The sequence below is a fragment of the Lynx canadensis genome, chromosome D4 (assembly GCF_007474595.2).
Source record: "Lynx canadensis isolate LIC74 chromosome D4, mLynCan4.pri.v2, whole genome shotgun sequence".
NCBI lineage: Eukaryota > Metazoa > Chordata > Mammalia > Carnivora > Felidae > Lynx > Lynx canadensis.
The window spans coordinates 3,716,400-3,733,939 of record NC_044315.2 but is presented as its reverse complement, the minus strand read 5'-3'; the positions used below and the strand labels follow the sequence as shown (position 1 = coordinate 3,733,939).

At 47.3% G+C, this 17,540-nt stretch overlaps 1 protein-coding gene across 3 annotated transcripts in view; it reads left to right on the top strand.

Moving 5' to 3' along the window:
- The window catches only part of DIRAS2 (DIRAS family GTPase 2), a 28,138-nt gene extending 12,310 nt beyond the window's left edge, over nt 1–15,828 (top strand). For 2 of the 3 annotated variants that reach the window (XM_030293332.1, XM_030293330.1), the window contains exon 2: nt 11,983–15,828. In XM_030293332.1, the coding sequence (XP_030149192.1) occupies nt 12,019–12,618 (600 nt within the window). In that variant the 5' untranslated portion in view covers nt 11,983–12,018 and the 3' untranslated portion in view covers nt 12,619–15,828. Of the gene's footprint in view, nt 1–11,363; nt 11,502–11,982 lie in introns of all 3 variants that reach the window. The other variant, XM_030293331.1, reaches the window with a different exon arrangement.
- The last annotated feature ends 1,712 nt before the right edge of the window (nt 15,829–17,540 follow it).

Below are 17,540 nucleotides of genomic sequence, written 5' to 3'. Positions count from 1 at the left end.
CGAAAATAAAAAGCTTTTTTTTACAGCAAAGGAAACCATCAACAAAATTAGAAGGCGATCTAGTGAATGGGAGAAGATCTTTGCAAATAATATATCTAATAAGGGGTTAATATTTAAAATTGGTAAAGAGCTTATGTAAATCAAGACCAAACTCCCCCCACCCCCAATAATCTGATTGAATATGGGCAGAGGACCAGAATAGATATTTTCCCAAAGAAGACATCCAGATGGCCAACAGACACATGAAAAGATGCCCATCATCACTCTTCATCAGGGAAATACAAATCAAAACCACAGTGAAATGTCACCTCACATCTGTCAGGGTGGCGAAATCAAAAAGACAAAGAACAAATGTTGGCGAGGATGTGGAGAAAAAGGAACTCTCGTGCACTGTTGGTAGGAATGCAAACTGGTGCAGCCACTGTGGAAAACAGTACGGAGGTTCCTGAAATATTAAAAATAGAGCTACCACATGATCCAGTAATTCCACTCCAGGGTATTTACCCAAAGAAAATGAAAACACTTATTCGAAAAGATATATGCACCGCTGTGTTTATTGCAGCCTTATCTACAAGAGTTACAGATGTGGAAGGAGCCCAAGTGTCCATTGACAGATGAATGGATAGAGAAGATGTGGCATACGGACAATGGAGTATTACTCAGCCATAAAAAAGAGCGAGCTTTTTGACACAACAGGGATGGACCTAGAGGGTATTACGCTAAGTGAAATAAGTCAGACAGAGAAAGACAGACACCACACGATTTCACTTATCTGTGGAATCTGAAAAACAAAATAATTAAACAAATAGCCACAGAGTCATAAATACAGAGAACAAACTGCACAGAGCTGGGAGGGTCGGGGAGTAGATGAAATTGGAGAAGGGAGAACATAAAATAAAATAAAATAAAATAAAATAAAATAAAATAAAATAAAATATAAAATAAAATAAAATAAAATAAAATAAAATGTCCAAATGCATGGTATCCGTAGCCCCTGGGGACTTCTGGCTTAAACTTCTTGCTGTAAGCACTTCCCGAGTGATGGAGCAACTTCTGCCCCTCTGGTTCTGTCTCTACAATGTTACCACACATCCTTTTGTAAGGTTGATGTTGCCAACCTATGAGGGGTCGCTCTTATGTAGGCTTTTTTCAAACCTTTATTTTGTTTCCTTGAGGAATTCACTTGTCTTCTCTGGTGGGATTTGCCTTGGTCCGCTCACAAAAATGTATTTCAACAGCAGATAATCATTCGATACGTGCTAAGTGTTTCTCCCACGATGGGTTGGATGCCCTGATGTGCTGGTGAGTGAATCCAACAGGGACCCCACCCCGCCCTTGTGGGTGCGGATTTTGGAGAAGGAGTGGGGGGAGTAACCACAAACAAACAAACAAATAAATAAACTAACACTGAGTGAAGGATGTTTGTGCCAAAGTACCTTATTATTGAAGGAGAATCATTCCAGCAAATTATGGACGCACTAAAGTGTGTTTGGAACATTTGTACTTTTTCTCAACTGTAGCCAATCTCTCTGCTGAGAAACTTGGAATATTGGTTTCTTCCTAACTTAAGTACTACTTTCTATTTATCTTTCTAGGGGATTCGGAGAAGGATTGCATTTTAGTTTGTCACCGTGCACTTTGGTGTGTTATTTCATATACTTTGCCACGGCAGGAAAATAAGTATTTTTTTTCTGGCTTCTGGCTTTTTGGCTTTCACTGTTAATTAGAAGACGATTCTAAGGGTTTTCTAAAAAAATCACGTTTAAGTACATTTGGTAACGCATTGGATTCATTACAACGTGTTGGTAAATTTTGCTAAAAAAAGCATAGGGGTTTGTTCTAGAACACTGCATACCAGTAAATATACAATGTGAGCCATGTACGTAATTTTGCATTTTCCAAAGTAACCACATCTTAAAAACTAAAGACACAGGGGAAGTTATTTTAAGTAATTTACTTTACCTGATGTATCTGAAATAACATCATTTTAACTTACAATCAATATCACAATCACTATCAATTTAAAATTCTTTCTTACACTAAGCGCTCAAAATCCAGTGTGGGACGCCTCCCTTCAGGGCAGCGGGAACTCCCATGGGGAGTGGCCACCATATTGGACCAGGCAGTCCACCGGGCTGGGCTGGGTTTCCAGTGCCCTGGTTAATGGTGACGCTTCATGTCACCTGTAATGCGGTATATACTTAGGGCCAGGAAGTAGGTGCAAATCGTAATTGGTCTCGTCGGGATTTTGTCAGGTCAGACTAGACCCTTATTGCTTCTGCTGTGTGATGTGGACGAGAAAGGGGTGAGGGTGTGTGCCCTGCTGCTTGCTGTCCGTTGCGCTCACGTCAGGAGCGTGGTCTTTTAGTAGTGACTTGCTTGTTGCCAAAAATGTTTTCACTCAAACTCGTATATTTCTATTGTGACGAAATACACCTTACAGGAGATCTACCATTTTTAGGTGTGCAAGTCAGTGACCGTAAGCACGTTCACACCATCGTATCTCCTTCCGTCCATGGACTCTTCACCTCCCCAAACTGAAGCTCTGTCCCCATCAAACACCATCCACTCCTTCCACCCCCCAGCCTGGCGCACGCTATCACCATCTCTGGGAGTGTGACTACTCCGGGGACCTCATTTACGTGGAATCCTATGGTATTTGTCTTTTCCTGCCTGGCTGATTTCATGCAGCACAATGTCCCCAAGGTTCATCCATGCTGTAGCAGGTGACAGAACTCCCTTCCCCTTCCCGGCTGAATGATGTTCCATTGTATGGATGGACCACATGTTTATACGCTCATCTCAGTGGACACTGGTTTGCTTCCCCCTTTTGGCTGTAGTGATGAGTGCTTCTGTGAATGTGTCTTTTGAATTATTTTAATTATAGCTCCACGTATCAATTGTGTATCAGTGATTTGGGAGATACACCCAAGAGTGGATTGCTGAGTCATAGGGTAATTCTCTGTCGAATTTTCCCACAGTGGCCACCCTGTTTTAGATTCCTACCTGTAATGCACAAGGGTTTTAATTTTTCCATATCTCCAACACTTGTTATTTTCTGATTCTTTTTTGTTGCTGTTGTTGTTGTTGTTCTTTTGCTTTGATTTTGGTTAGGAGCCATCCCACTGGGTGTGCAGTGGGGCTCAGTGTGTTTTCCATCTGCCTTTTCCCCGGTGACTAGTGGTGTTGAGCATCATTTCCTGTGTCTCTTGGCCATTGGTAGAACTTCTTTGGAGAAATGTTTACAGAAGCCCTTTGTCCATTTTTTAGTTGGTTTGTTTTCTTTTTTGTTATTCAGTTGTAAGGGTCCTCTATATATTCTTTCTATTCGATCCTCATCAGAATATATATTTTCTCCCATTGTGTGTGTTCTCTTTTAACTTTTGTGATAATGCTCTTTGTTGCACAGAAGTTTCTAATTTTGACAAAGTCTGATTTATTTATTTATTTATTTATTTATTTATTTATTTATTTGTACGCCATTGCCAGAGGCCCCAAAGAGCCAAAACGGTCTTGAAAGAGAACAGCGAACCTGGAGATCTCATACTTAACAGATTTCAAAACTTAACACAAAGCTACGGTAGACAAAACAGTGCGGCACTGGCATAGGAAGAGACATATAGACCAATGGCATAGAATGGAGTCCAGAAGGAAATCTTCACATTCATAGCTAGTTGAGTTAAAAATAAAAATTTTTTAATGTTTATTTATTTATTTTTTTAATTTTTTTTCAACGTTTTTTATTTATTTTTGGGACAGAGAGAGACAGAGCACGAACGGGGGAGGGGCAGAGAGAGAGGGAGACACAGAATCGGAAACAGGCTCCAGGCTCCGAGCCATCAGCCCAGAGCCCGACGCGGGGCTCGAACTCACGGACCGCGAGATCGTGACCTGGCTGAAGTCGGACGCTTAACCGACTGCGCCACCCAGGCGCCCCTAATGTTTATTTATTTTTGACTGAGAGAGAGAGAGAGAGAGAGTGAGTGAGCAGGGGAGGGGCAGAGAGAGAGGGAGACACAGAGCCTGAAGCAGGCTCCAGACTCTGAGCTGTCAGCACAGAGCCCGACGGGGGGCTCGAACCCACAGACTGCAAGATCATGACCTAACCTGAAGTCGGACACTTAAGCAACTGAGCCACCCAGGCGCCCCGAGAGCTAGTTGATTGTTGACAAGGGGGTCAAGATCATTTGGTGGAGGAAGAACTGTCTCTCTAACGAATGGTGCTGGGACAAGGGGACATCCACAGGGAAGTGACCTGACACCCCTCCTCACACCGTATTCAAGAATCAACTCAAGATGGATCAATGGCCTAAATATAAGAACTAAAATCATCAAACTCCAGAAGAAAGCAGGGGTAGATCTTCATGACCTTGGGTTGGGCACTGATCTTAGCTTTGACCCCGAAAGCATGAGTAACAACCTAACCGATGATGGTTTGAGGGACTCTTTCGTAGCCACTTGCCAACCTTGCAGACTTTTATTTGGCCAAACCTAGAAACCAACCTGAGCAAGTACACATCACGTAGAGCCTCGTTTCAACAGGCTCGCGGCGAAGGCAGGCCCCGGGCTGCACACAGCACACTGAGCCTCACGCCCCGCATGGAACACGTTCTTTCTCCGTGTCCACAGGGTCTCCGTGTCCCTGCCGCCTTCGTGCTTTGGTGTTCATTTCCCTGCAGGGCCAGCTGCAGGGTCAACCTCGGTGACCCATCCTTTGACCAAGGAGATGGTGTTGCTGCTTATTCGCATGACTTGCCTCTTCATTTCCCGTGGAAAGAAGAGGAGGAAGGCAGAAAATGCCCCAAATACGGCCAGGCTCTTGGGAGTCTGAGAAGTGTGACGAAATGCATGTTACTTGGGCCTTGGGCGTTCCTGACCATGATGCTTTCTCCAAATGGAATAGTAGCAGACACACACTAGTGAATCTTTTTCCTGTGCCTAAGCTGCGGGGTTATTTGCCTCCCGACAACAAAGGTCTTAAAGAATAATGTATTCTAATGCTTCCAATCCAAGACATGCCTCAATATATTCCCACTTGTTTCGCTTTTGCAGATGTTAGGAGTCTTGCCATGAATATCTGGGTGCCCCCGGGCCCCCCGCCGTGGGACGGTGGCTCCATTATCTGGGTGCAGATGTGTCACCTGCTTCAACACCTGTCCCCATACTGCAGGGCGGGGTGTTTCCAGAACAGCAGGAAACAAGGTTCCTGAAAAACTGAGTCTTCTTCCTTAGGGAAAGACAGACTATAGCTGTTTAAGTCTTTACGATCTGGCAAATGTTTCCCACTAACAAACAGATCTTTCAGTTTTTAGGGTCAGCTGAGAAGGTACATGAAATGAATCTTCCATTAAATCGAAATTCTAGAAGTGTGTAAAAGTACACGCTCCTACCTCGAGAATTTACATTCCGTTGAAAATTAATTTCTTTTAAAAGTGTCCTTATTTGTGTTGTCAAGTCGATAATAGTTCTTATGTTTACTTAAGTGACCCGTTTATCTTTCATTAGTAGTAGATTTAAAGAACTTTTTTTTAAGTTTATTTATTTTGAGAGAGAGAGGGTAAAAATGCGGAGGGACAGAGAAAGGAGAGAGAAGCCAAGCAGACTCGTGCTGTCCGCGCAGAGCCCCACACGGGGCTTGAACCCACCAACTGTGAGATCATGACCTGAGCCAAAATCAGACACTTAAGTGACTGAGCCACCCAGGTGCCCTGAAAAATATATTTTCGTCATCTGAATGATCAAGTGTATATTTCTTATAAATCATAATACTGTACCTCTAACCTGATATTCAGTATTTAAAACGTCTCATTTTGAATTCTTTAGTATAAGACACACATTTTTATATTTTTGTGATCCTTTGGGATGGATTGTTTACTCTCTTTCTTTGATCCGTTCCCTCATTTGTCTGTGTATAAGCTTTTCAGAGGGGTGAGGGGCTGAGTGATCATTTCGTCCAGATAAGTCCCAGAAAAGGAAAGTAGAAAGGGGTCATTGCAGACAGTTGTCCAATTCAGGGCAGAAGAGACTTTGGTGGACAGATCTGTGCATCCAGAGAAACTGCCCTAGCTGCCTCTCCCAGCCAGGTGGCGATTTCTTTCATAAATCCGGGGACAACCAGGGACCAGCAGACATTTGGTGGAAACCCCATGACAGAGGAAGATTGTAGTGAACAGACATAACCAGAGATATCTCAGATACGTGATAAGAACAGAGGCAACAAATCGCAAGTAGCATTCTTGTTGAAAGTCCGCAAGGTATCCCCTTGTCCGAGATAAGAAAGCGCTTCTATGAGAGGGGCAAAATCAGAGTACGAAAAAAGTGATTGAAAATATAAGGAAAGCCCTTCTAGAGCAATTAAGAATAGGTACACTCAGGCCATCACCTAATAAGAGTTCCACAAAGAGAGAGGAGTAGAGGGGTTGGGATGACGCACTTCCTAAAAATAGAAAAAATAAAAATTTCCCCAGGCTGTGGAAATGATCAGGTTTTTAATCCTCCCCCAACCCCCCAAAAAATGTAGTCAAAAAGCAGTTCTAGATATATCCTGGTGGGATGGCATAGCTCTCAGAATAAAGAGAAACCCCCACCTGCCAAAGAGAAGGGAGAATCCCGAGTTCCCTACAGAGGAGAGAGTATCTTACCGCCTTTGGATTTCACACCAATATCCCTGGTGATGACCAAGTTAAAAGACCAATGATCCTTAAAATCTGTGGAGAAAATACTTGCAACTTTGTTTGGCTGCAGGATTGCATCAATCAGGGGAACGTGGCATGGGCTCAGAAGTTTTAATGCCATCTAAAAGAACTTACCAGTAATGTTCATGCCAAAACATAAAATGGATCCAAGCAAGGTAATAATAAATTGAAACAGAGAAATTGGCAACTCGGAGCGCCTGGGTGTCTCAGTCGGTTGAGTATCCGACTTCAGCTCAGGTCATGATCTCATGGTTTGTGGGTTCGAGCCCCACATCGGGCTCTGTGCTGACAGCTCAGAGCCTGGAGCCTGCTTCTGATTCTGTGTCTCCCACTCTCTCTGCCCCTGCCCCACTTGCTCTCTGTCTTTCTAAAATGAATAAAAATTAAAAAAAAGACAAATTGGCAACTAAGAGTGACCTAGGTACAAAAAGCAAAAAAACCCCAAAAAACTAGGGTTAAAAAAACCCAACCCAACCTAAGACCCCAACAATGCAGACACAGAAGATTATGTATCAGTCAGCAAAGTCTGATTGATGATGACCTTTCCCCTCAGTGGGTTCAGTCCTACTATCGACTTCTGCACTGAAAAACCTTTACAAAACCCTTTCAATAAGCTGTTTCTTGATAGAGTTTAGAAACAACCTGCAGGCAAGTACAGAAGACTTAATATAAATTTTGGAACAAATTGTAAATGTTATATCTGGGAAACTGAAATACTGGCAGGTGCTTGAAAATGGAGTGTAACTCACAAAAATCAGGCAATGGAGGAAGGTAGGGTGCTAATTTCACAGAAAGATATGGTCCAAAGTCAGTAAGTCAAGACATTAAGTTCAACGCTTTAAGCAATGAGTGCCTTATTTAAAATTCTCATGGTGCACACCAGGAAGTGATAACTGAATTTCTGTTCTTTTTACCAGTGGTTGTTTCTAGAAAGAAGCTGTCAAAGGAGGGAAGGGGCCTCTGTGTGGATGAAAGAGTGTTTTACGATCTCCATTATCTCTTTAACCAAGTACATGCATTATGTCGCTTCTCATTTGTTCCTTTTAACACGTTGAGCTGAGACATGACAGGCAGTTGGGGTCGAGGGGCCGGTCTGGACGGGGTCCCATGCCTCCACCTGATCTCTCTCTTCTCTCCGTGAAGACCCGTCGCCCTATGTACATTCTGGATCTCAGTGGCTCCTGCCTTCTTCCGGGTTTGCTGTGTTGAATATGCACAGCCGATCCCTACAGTCTCCCCCCATAGTACCTCGGCTGATTGTCCCCTCCTCTTTCCTCAGCCCTCAATTTCCTTAAAGAGAAAGCCCCACTTCTGGTCTTTCTGGCCATCTCCTTGGTTGTCCTTGCTCCCACACGCGATGCAAGATGCTTTGACTCCCTTCGTAGCTCAGGACATCCCAGTCAACCTAAAGTTTGCCAGACTTCCTTCACCTCTTACCGCCCCCAGATCAAAGCTACACACTCCATCTCCAAGGGTACTTTCCTTTAACTCGAGTCTGAGAATCAACGCTATTGGGTTTCTTGGCTTGTGAGTGATATTTCATTTCCATGATAAGTTTGAAAGAATATGGTCATTCTGAACAATCCGCAAGACCGCTGCGTAACTCCTCCGTAACCCCCAGCCGCATGAAGATGGGCGGCATCTCCAGCATCCAGTGGGCTGTGGAACGCATCTCAAGTGGCACGTTCAACCAGCGTGTTGCATGTTCCACTCTTGGTATCGCTTTTTCTTATCATAGGGATGTATTAATCTGATGCGTTGCCTTTTATGGTATGAATATTCCATTTCTTTTTTTTTTTTTTTTAATTTTTTTTTTTAACGTTTATTTATTTTTTTTTTGGGACAGAGAGAGACAGAGCATGAACTGGGGAGGGGCAGAGAGAGAGGGAGACACAGAATCGGAAGCAGGCTCCAGGCTCTGAGCCATCAGCCCAGAGCCTGACGCGGGGCTCGAACTCACGGACCGTGAGATCGTGACCTGAGCTGAAGTCGGACGCTTAACCAACTGAGCCACCCAGGCACCCCTGAATATTCCATTTCTACCGCGAACAAATGGGTTGTTTCCATCGCCTGGCTATCAGGGATAAAGCCAAGCCTGTTACTTTAACACGTTATTTCTCACACTGGGGGCTTGGATCTGTTCCTGTGTATCTGTGAATCCGTTTCAGAATCCGTAGACAATGTCGTCATGTATAGTGTCTTTCTGCTCCTCTCAGTGAGTTTGAAATCAGGAAGTATGTGTTCTCCAACTTCCTTCCTTCTGTCCTTCCTCCCTTCCCTCCCCCATTCTCTCCTTCCCTCCCGTCCTTTCCTTCCCTTCTTCCTTTCTTTCTTTCTTTCTAAATTCGCCATTGCTTCACTATTCTGGGCCTTTTGAATTTTCAGGTGAATTTTGGAATCAGCTTGGAAATTTCCATAGAGTAGCCAATTGGAATTTATGTAGGGATTGCGCTGAATCTGTAGGTGATTTGGGGAATATTGCTATTTTAACAAAATTAAGTCCTCTGATACATAAACATGGGTGGCTTTCCACTCCTTTGGGTCTTCAGTTTCTTTCAGCAATATTTCTTTTTTAATTTTCAGAGTACAATGTTTATGCTTCCTTATTAATTTTATTCCTGAGTATCTCATGCTTTTTCATGATGTTGTAAATGGAATTGGTTTCTTAATTTTGTTTTCAGATTATTCATCGCGGGTGTGGAGATATACGGTTGATTTTTATATGGATATTTGAAAACCTTTTAGAAGTAGTTTATTAGTTTTCTTTTTGGAAGATTCCTTAAAAGTTTCTATTTACAAGGTTATGCCTTCTGCAATAAATAGTTTCATTTCTTCCCTTCCAATCTGGATACCTTTTATTTCACATTCTTGACTTATTCTCCTAGTTAAAACCCTAAGTAAAATGGTAAATAGAAGTTGCAAGAGTGGGGACACTGGTCTTTTTCTTGACTGTAGCGAGAAAACAATCTTTCATCATTAAGTACTGTCTTAGCTGTGGTGTTTCATAATACGTTCTTTTCTGGAAGAAGAAGTTCCCTTTTATTCCTGATTTGCTCCTTTTTTTTTTTTTTTTAATCATGATTGAGTACTGAAGTTTGTCAATTTTTTCTTTTTTGTATCTACTGAGATTATCATGCTTCTGGTCTTTTATTGATATGGTATGTTTATGTTAATTTTTGGATGTTAAGCCGACTTTGCGTGCCCGGCATAAATCCTACTTGGTTATGATGTATAATCCTTTTTATGCATTGGTGGATTCGTTTTGCTAGTCTTGGTTGAGGATTTTGTATTTGTTCAGAAGAGATACTGCTCTGTAGTTTTCTTGTCATGTCTCTGTATCTCAAGCTGGTATCAGGGTAATTTTGGCCTCAGAGAGAGTGACAGGTGTATCCTCCCATTCAACTTTTTGGAAGAGTTTGCAAAGGATTGGTATTAATCCCATATAATTAATCCCGTGAAGCTGTCTGGACCCGGCTTTCCTTGTGGATGGTTTTTTGATTACTGTCTTGCTATGTAGGTCTTTGTGCATTTTCGATTTCTGCTTGATTCAGCTTTGGTAGTTTGGGTCTGCCTCCTCTGAGTTATGGAGCATGTTTCTATGCAGTTGGTCACAGGAACCTCTGATAACTATGTTTCTGCAGGGTCAGTAGTGATGTCTCCTCTGCCACTTCTCATGTTAACATTTTGAGTTTTCTTGTTTGGCCAGTCCAGCAAAAAGCTTGTTAATTTTATTGTTATTAAAAAAACAAACCCACTTCTGAGTTTATTGATTTTTCTCTATTGTTTTTCTATTCTTCATTCTACTGACTTCCACTGTAATCTAGTATTTCCTGCATTTTTCCTCCTTTGGGGTTACTTGACTCTTGTAAGGTGGGAGATCAAGTTACTGATTTGAGATCTTTGTTCTCTTTTAACGTAGGTGTGTATAGCTATACGAGCCCCGTGACTTCTTGACAGTTTTGGGCTTTCTTGGCATTTTGCTACCTTCTCTCCTGTTCTTCCTCCTGTCCCTGCTGCTCCTTTGTGACCCCCTTTTCTGCCTAGTCCTTACTAAACAGCTAGAGAGCTTGGGCCCCCAACTGTGCTGAGTGGCAGTCCTTGTCTCACAAACACCCCAGAGCAGCTCTGAGCAGAAGGTGGTGTTACTATCTCCATTTTCTGGTGCAGGCAACTCAGGTGCAGAAAGCTGAAGTAGATGACTTGCCAAGTTCTCTGGATTTGGAATTTGATCTTCTCTCTCACTATACGTCTTCACCCTGGCTGACTTTTACTTATTAGCGTGCTCTTTATATATGGATGAAACCCACATCCTTATCACTAGCCTGGACTTCTTCCCTACCGAGTTTTCAGACCACAGCCCGGCCGCCTACCAGATACCTGTCTCCACCTGCGTGTCCTACAAACCTGACCCGGGCCCAGCTGCTTCCTGCTCAGCTTCTCCAAACCTACTTGTCTCTTTGGCCTTTTATCTCGACTGATGAGGCCACCGCTCCCTGCTTGCCAGCTCTGCCCCAGACGTCCATGCACGCCAGCTGTCTGCCCTGGCACCGTGTTGGCTCCCTTCGCACCCTTGGGCATCTGCAAGGGACCCCGTCTTCTGGGTGACCCGCCCCTCATCCCTTCACCCCTTCACACCTTCACCCGGCCCTCTGTGACATCTCCCCTCAGGGCCCCACACAGAACTGGATGCCCCAGCAGCCTCTCTTTCGGCCTTTGTTTATGACTTTACCATGGCAGCTACCACGCAGGGTGTAACAGACGCCTTTCTGTGCCTGTCCGTCCTCTAATGCTGGGAGCTTCTGCTGGGTAAGCACCGACTGCGTATTATCTAGAGGGTTTCTTGTAATGCTTATAAAACAGTGACCTTGATGCCATCTTTTAAAAATTTATTTATTTGGGGAGAGAGAGAGAGCAGGGGAGGGGCAGAGAGAAAGAGAGAGAAAGAGAGAGAACCCCAAGCAGGCTCTGCAACGTCAGCACAGAGCCTGACTCGGAGCTCGAACTCACCAACTGTGAGATCACGACCTGAGCCGGAGTCCAGAGTCAGATACTTAACCGACTGAGCCACCGGGCGCCCCTAAAATCTCTAAATGAAATTCAAGTTCTCTTACGTTGGGAGCTCGAAAACAAAATGTATCCCTCCGGTTCTTTTTTAGCTATGGAAAGAGGGTAAGGCAATCCTCGTCAAGATTTTCCTTCCTTTTTATTTATTTATTTATTTATTTATTTATTTATTTATTTATTTATTTTTAAACCGATCCTCTCGCACGTCCGGTTCCTTTGCCAGGTGCCTCCTGGGTGCGAGCCGCGGCTGCGAAGCAACATGCCGGAACAGAGCAACGACTACCGGGTGGCCGTGTTCGGGGCAGGTGGCGTAGGCAAGAGCTCGCTGGTCTTGAGGTTTGTGAAAGGCACGTTCCGCGAGAGCTACATCCCCACGGTGGAGGACACCTACCGGCAGGTGATCAGCTGCGACAAGAGCATCTGCACGCTGCAGATCACGGACACCACGGGCAGCCACCAGTTCCCGGCCATGCAGCGCCTGTCCATCTCCAAGGGCCACGCCTTCATCCTGGTCTACTCCATCACCAGCCGGCAGTCGCTGGAAGAGCTCAAGCCCATCTACGAGCAAATCTGCGAGATCAAAGGGGACGTGGACAGCATCCCCATCATGCTGGTGGGCAACAAGTGTGACGAGAGCCCCAGCCGCGAGGTGGAGAGCGGCGAGGCCGAGGCCCTGGCCCGCAGGTGGAAGTGCGCCTTCATGGAGACCTCGGCCAAGCTCAACCACAACGTGAAGGAGCTCTTCCAGGAGCTGCTCAACCTGGAGAAGCGCAGGACCGTGAGCCTCCAGATCGACGGCAAGAAGAGCAAGCAGCAGAAGAGGAAGGAAAAGCTCAAGGGCAAATGCGTGCTCATGTGAGGCCCTGCGGAGCGGGGGGCGGGGCCTGGCCCCGCCCCGCCCCCGTCCCCTCCCACGTGACCCCCCCGTCGTCAGGGCAGCATGTACGATGCCCACGTGTTCACTAGCGCATCTTGACCGAGACGTGCCCCGTTGTCCCCGAGAGGGCACTTCACGCCACCGCCCGTAAGCACCCCCTCTCCGGAATCAGGGACCCCGCCCAGCGGTTAAAATGGGAACCCATGCACCCTGCACCCCGGGGCACCTGGTGGGGGGCCGGGCGTTTCTGAAGGTGGGTTGGCCCTTAGCGGGGGCTCTGGGCTCGCGCCCACGAGCGATCTGAGTACAGGACTAGGTCCCATCTGCATGCGTGTGACGGCATGTGACCCTGGAGCTATGCCCACCCAGCTCGAGAGCTGGGCACCCTTAGGGGCGGGAGGGGCGGGGGGGGGGGAAGGGAACGCCTGGCCCACGTTGTTCCATTTCACAGTTCTGTAGCTGAATTGGACATAAACTGACACAGCGTCCCCTAGAGCGCGCTCACTGTCGATTCCCAGCTGACTGGCGGGCCCCGGGCTCTGAGGGGTGCTCTCACCTCACTAGACCTGGTCAGCAGGCGCCCCTTTAATTATTTCACGGCCGGTGACAGATGAGTTCACTTAAGGGCATCCTGCTTGGTCCTTCAGTGTGCGAGTGAGGATACCGTGACACTTCCTAGAGCATCTCAGCAATGTCACACGTCGAGGGTTTTAGAAGTGTGCTTTCCTCCCCTTGACCCACGAGGAGCACACTCCTTCCAGCCCTCAGATTTTAAATAAATGCAATGAAAGAAGCTCTTTTCAGGCCATTATTTCCCCCTCCACGATGGTTTTCCCCCTTTTCCATCACTCGGTCTATATCCAGCTGGGCAACAGCCAACAAAGGCCGTCCCAAGACAGAAGCACATCCATTTTTCCAAGCGACACAGAGATCTGTATACGCCATTCTTCAGCACCTCAATGAAATACTTTGAAACAGAAGTCGTTCACTGTGTTTTTGATGATCTGTCTATAGCTGAAGCATACTCCTGGAGAATGTGTTCAAGTAATAGTAGATTATCCTGCATGCTCCATTATAAATGTCTCCTAAGAGCTGTTCGATGCGGAGTCTGCTCTGGAATCAATCCTCTCTTCCTCTTAATGACCTTGTGTGCTTCCTTATCCTTCAAACTAAATCACGGCCCCTGCCGGTCTCTGCACGCTGGCCTGGAGACTGGACGGTGGCTGGAGGCAGGCAGGCTGCTCTGTCCTGGGCACGGCCGGTCTGGCTCCACTTCCAGAAGGCTCCGACTGACAGAGCCCGGAACAGAAGCCTCCTCTTGTTTGTTCTGGCCAGCACAGCTCACGCTGGCCCCCACTCCGGAAAGGTCCTTCAAGAGCTGCTTGCTACGCGGCAGGCAGAGGAAGCCAGAAGCCGGGCCGGGCTGGGGCGGGGGAGCCCCCCCGCCGCCGGGCAGAGTTGGCCAGTTGGGGACGTCCGCATGCACCCCGTTGGGTTCTGCGTCTCTCTTCTGCACCTGCTGTGTCCTCATGGCCCCGCTGGGCAGGGCGGCCGTAGCCGGCACCTCTGTGCACTCAACATCTCCATCGGCCCTTTCTGGTTAAAGGTCCTGGTCTTGGCAATCCTCTGGGCTCTGCGCGTGACTCCCCTGGTGGCACGTGCCGTGTGTGGAGGCGCCCTTGGGAACCAGCCACCCCACCCCTCTTCTTGGCCTCCTGGAGCAACCTTGAGCAAGGAAGGTGTGGAAGCAGCCCGGGGGCCCGCAGGGTCGGGGAGCCGGGCCCGAGGCCCCCTCGAGTCCCGACGGACGCTCCCCCCCCACCCCCGGCGGCTGCTCTGGGAGCTTCCCATTCACACCTAGTTGGTGAGTTTTCTAGAACATTTATTTTTCAACCTATCCCTTTTTTTTTTTTTTTTTCTATTTGTATTCTCAGAGAGTTTGTAATTTGGAGACTGGGTAAGTGGAAGAAGAAACAGGCCTTCGTGGCCAAAATGGGGGGGCTGGGGTCTGCCCCGGGCCGCCAGGTCCCTGAGACTCCTAGGGTGAGGCTCCCACCGACCGTCCCGTTCCTACTGATATGGGTCAGAATCCCGCCCGCCCTCTCTCGTCACTGTCTGCCTTTAAAGTGTGTAAAGCTTCATCCGTGGGAGAAACTCTTCATGATCGAAAACTAGAGTGCATTCAGGATGTGTTTCGTTCCTTCATAGTTTGCCCGTGGGTTTATAGGAAGGCTGTGGACGCCACAGGCACGGGTCTTCGTCCTGATGTCATTTTGGGTGAACTGCACTGAGGGTTTGAGGAGCATCTCAAAATAGTCTTTGAGGAGATCCCCGATCGTCTCCGGGCTCGGGGGTCGGTCCCACCGAATCAGGTGCGTGTGGCGTGTACGTGGCCCCATCCTGAGTACGCAGTGCTGTTCCGGAGGACCCGTCCTACAACCGCACGTGGGCACAGAAGTTTCCGACCTCGCCACGGCACGTTACGGAACTCCAAATATTGCTTTGACGATGGCGTTCCGGGGACAAGCATGGGGGTTCCCGTGAGTCCCCTTCTGTCCCTACCAGTACGTCCTCTATCTGGTGATAAGCCATGGGCATGCCCCGGGCATGCGTGCAATACGGCAAGACCAACACAAGAGCAATATTGAATTGTTCATCCGATCTACGGTTATATACATATATTTTATGTGTATATATATAATTGATCTTCCTGCATTTTTGAAGTATAAAGTAATACATTGTACATACCTGTAAGCTGGTACATTTGTTTCGCCATTTCTAACGTTTGAGAAATGCTCATTCTTTGTAGAACAAACGACTCTTCAATATTTTCAGAACTGCTCTGTGATACTTAATTTCCTTGTCGAGATTGGTAATAGGTCGCTCCTGCGGAAGCTCTCTGGAAACATCCATAAGTGACGGGACACGTGTCAACCCTCAAAGCTCCATCCTGGAACTCGGTCCCCCACAAAGACAGTACGTGGACAGAGTATTTACAGAGCATGACTTTTATACGTGTGGGGTATCAATGTGTATATTTATATTTCAGGTGTATTTATGGTTACAATCCCATTATCTATTTTATGGACTCTTCAGTTATAAAAACCACACTTGCATACCTGTTTCTAGTTGCCGGTGGTGTTCTGAAAATAAAGAAACCGATTGAAATAAAGCTTCAGTTCTGACCCCCTGGCTGGAAGGTGGTGATGTTTCTGGTTCTTTGGGGGGGGTGGGTGGAGGGGGTCCGGTGAGGGTCTTAACCTAGTTCTCTTGAAGCTGCTTTGATGTGCTTATCTCTGGACAGGAGGCTGTCAGGCAGGCCTGGGGTTGGGGACAGTGTCTCCAGGAGGTTTTTTTTTGTTTTTTGTTTTTTTTCCCCAGATGGTCCCTGTCAGTCCTGGAGGGTGAGGTGGGAGTGGGTAGGGGCTCCATAGGAGTGAAGAAAAGCTCCCTTTTAATCCCTCGTCTCCTGCTCGGCCCCCAGCTCCCTGGCCTCCTCACCAGTCCAGGCTGTTAAGTGGGTTTGGTATTGAGAAACCCCAGTGCTGCTTCTGGACCCAGTTCCTGCTTCTGGACCCTTGATCCTTACTCCTCCTCCTCATTATAATATAATCCTCACTAATCATAGTATAAGCCTTACTCTTGGTAACACGGGAAAAACAGATCAACAACTATGAGCAGGACGAAACCCTTCCTCTGCCCGTGACCCGCTTGGTGACCCCTGGGCAGGTTTTTAGCCTCTCTGAGCTTCTGTAGGGTGGGAATTCGCATCCGCAGCGTGGGTGGCCCTCACGATTAAATTGAGAAGCGCCATGGGGCGCCTGGGTGGCGCAGTCGGTTAAGCGTCCGACTTCAGCCAGGTCACGATCTCGCGGTCCGTGAGTTCAAGCCCCGCGTCGGGCTCTGGGCTGATGGCTCAGAGCCTGGAGCCTGTTTCCGATTCTGTATCTCCCTCTCTCTCTGCCCCTCCCCCATTCATGCTCTGTCTCTCTCTGTCCCAAAAATAAATAAACGTTGAAAAAAAAAAATTAAAAAAAAAAAAATAAATTGAGAAGCGCCAGGCACTTAGAGCCCTGTCGTCACGTACTGAGCTTTCCGGGGAAACAAACAAACACCCTCAACCGTGTCGGGCTCTGCCCGGAAGGTTTGTGACAGTGTGAAAAACTCACCCGTGCAAGCGCCACAGTCAAGGGCAACGTTCAGTTTCTTTAAGCCTCTTTAATGGCTTTCCGGGTGGTGCTCTTGGCATGCCCCCTCCCCCACCCCCAAGGTCATTATCGCTACATTATTCCGGGTTTCTCTGCTTATGCAGATAATTGCAATCAGCAGGCCCCATTAGGCCCCATTAGAGGGCATCCCATCCGGTACTTATCAAGCTTTAATGTGCAGCTAAAGCTCTTGGAAGGCCTTGTGACTCCCCAGAGCTGGAGTCAGCAGGGCTGGGCGGGGGCCTGGGAACCTGCATTCCTGTTAGGCTCTCGGGTGCTGCCGATGCTGCTGGTCACGGACCGCACTTTGAGGGCAAGGTGGCCCTCCGGTTTTTTTTCCTGCGCCTTGGAGTCGCCTGGAGAAGCTCGGAAGCCCACGGGTCCTCCCTTTGCCTCAAGCAACACGGAGGACGTGAGCCCAGTGAGGAGGGCAAAGGAGACCGCCAGCTGCCGGCTGAACCTCCGTAAGGAGGGAGGGCCAGGGGTCGGAGAAAAAGGGAGTGGAGACAGGGCCGCTTGTAGTGAATACGCAGTGACATCTACGCAGGTTCTTTCCCGGGGCAACAAAGGGCATCGTGTGGATGTGACATGTTCACTGCGCTCTTGTCAGAAGTCAGGCCAGCAATCTACGGATGAGGGCGTGCTAGCCTCAAGAGGTACCACTCGATGGGGCGCCTGGGTGGCGCAGTCGGTTAA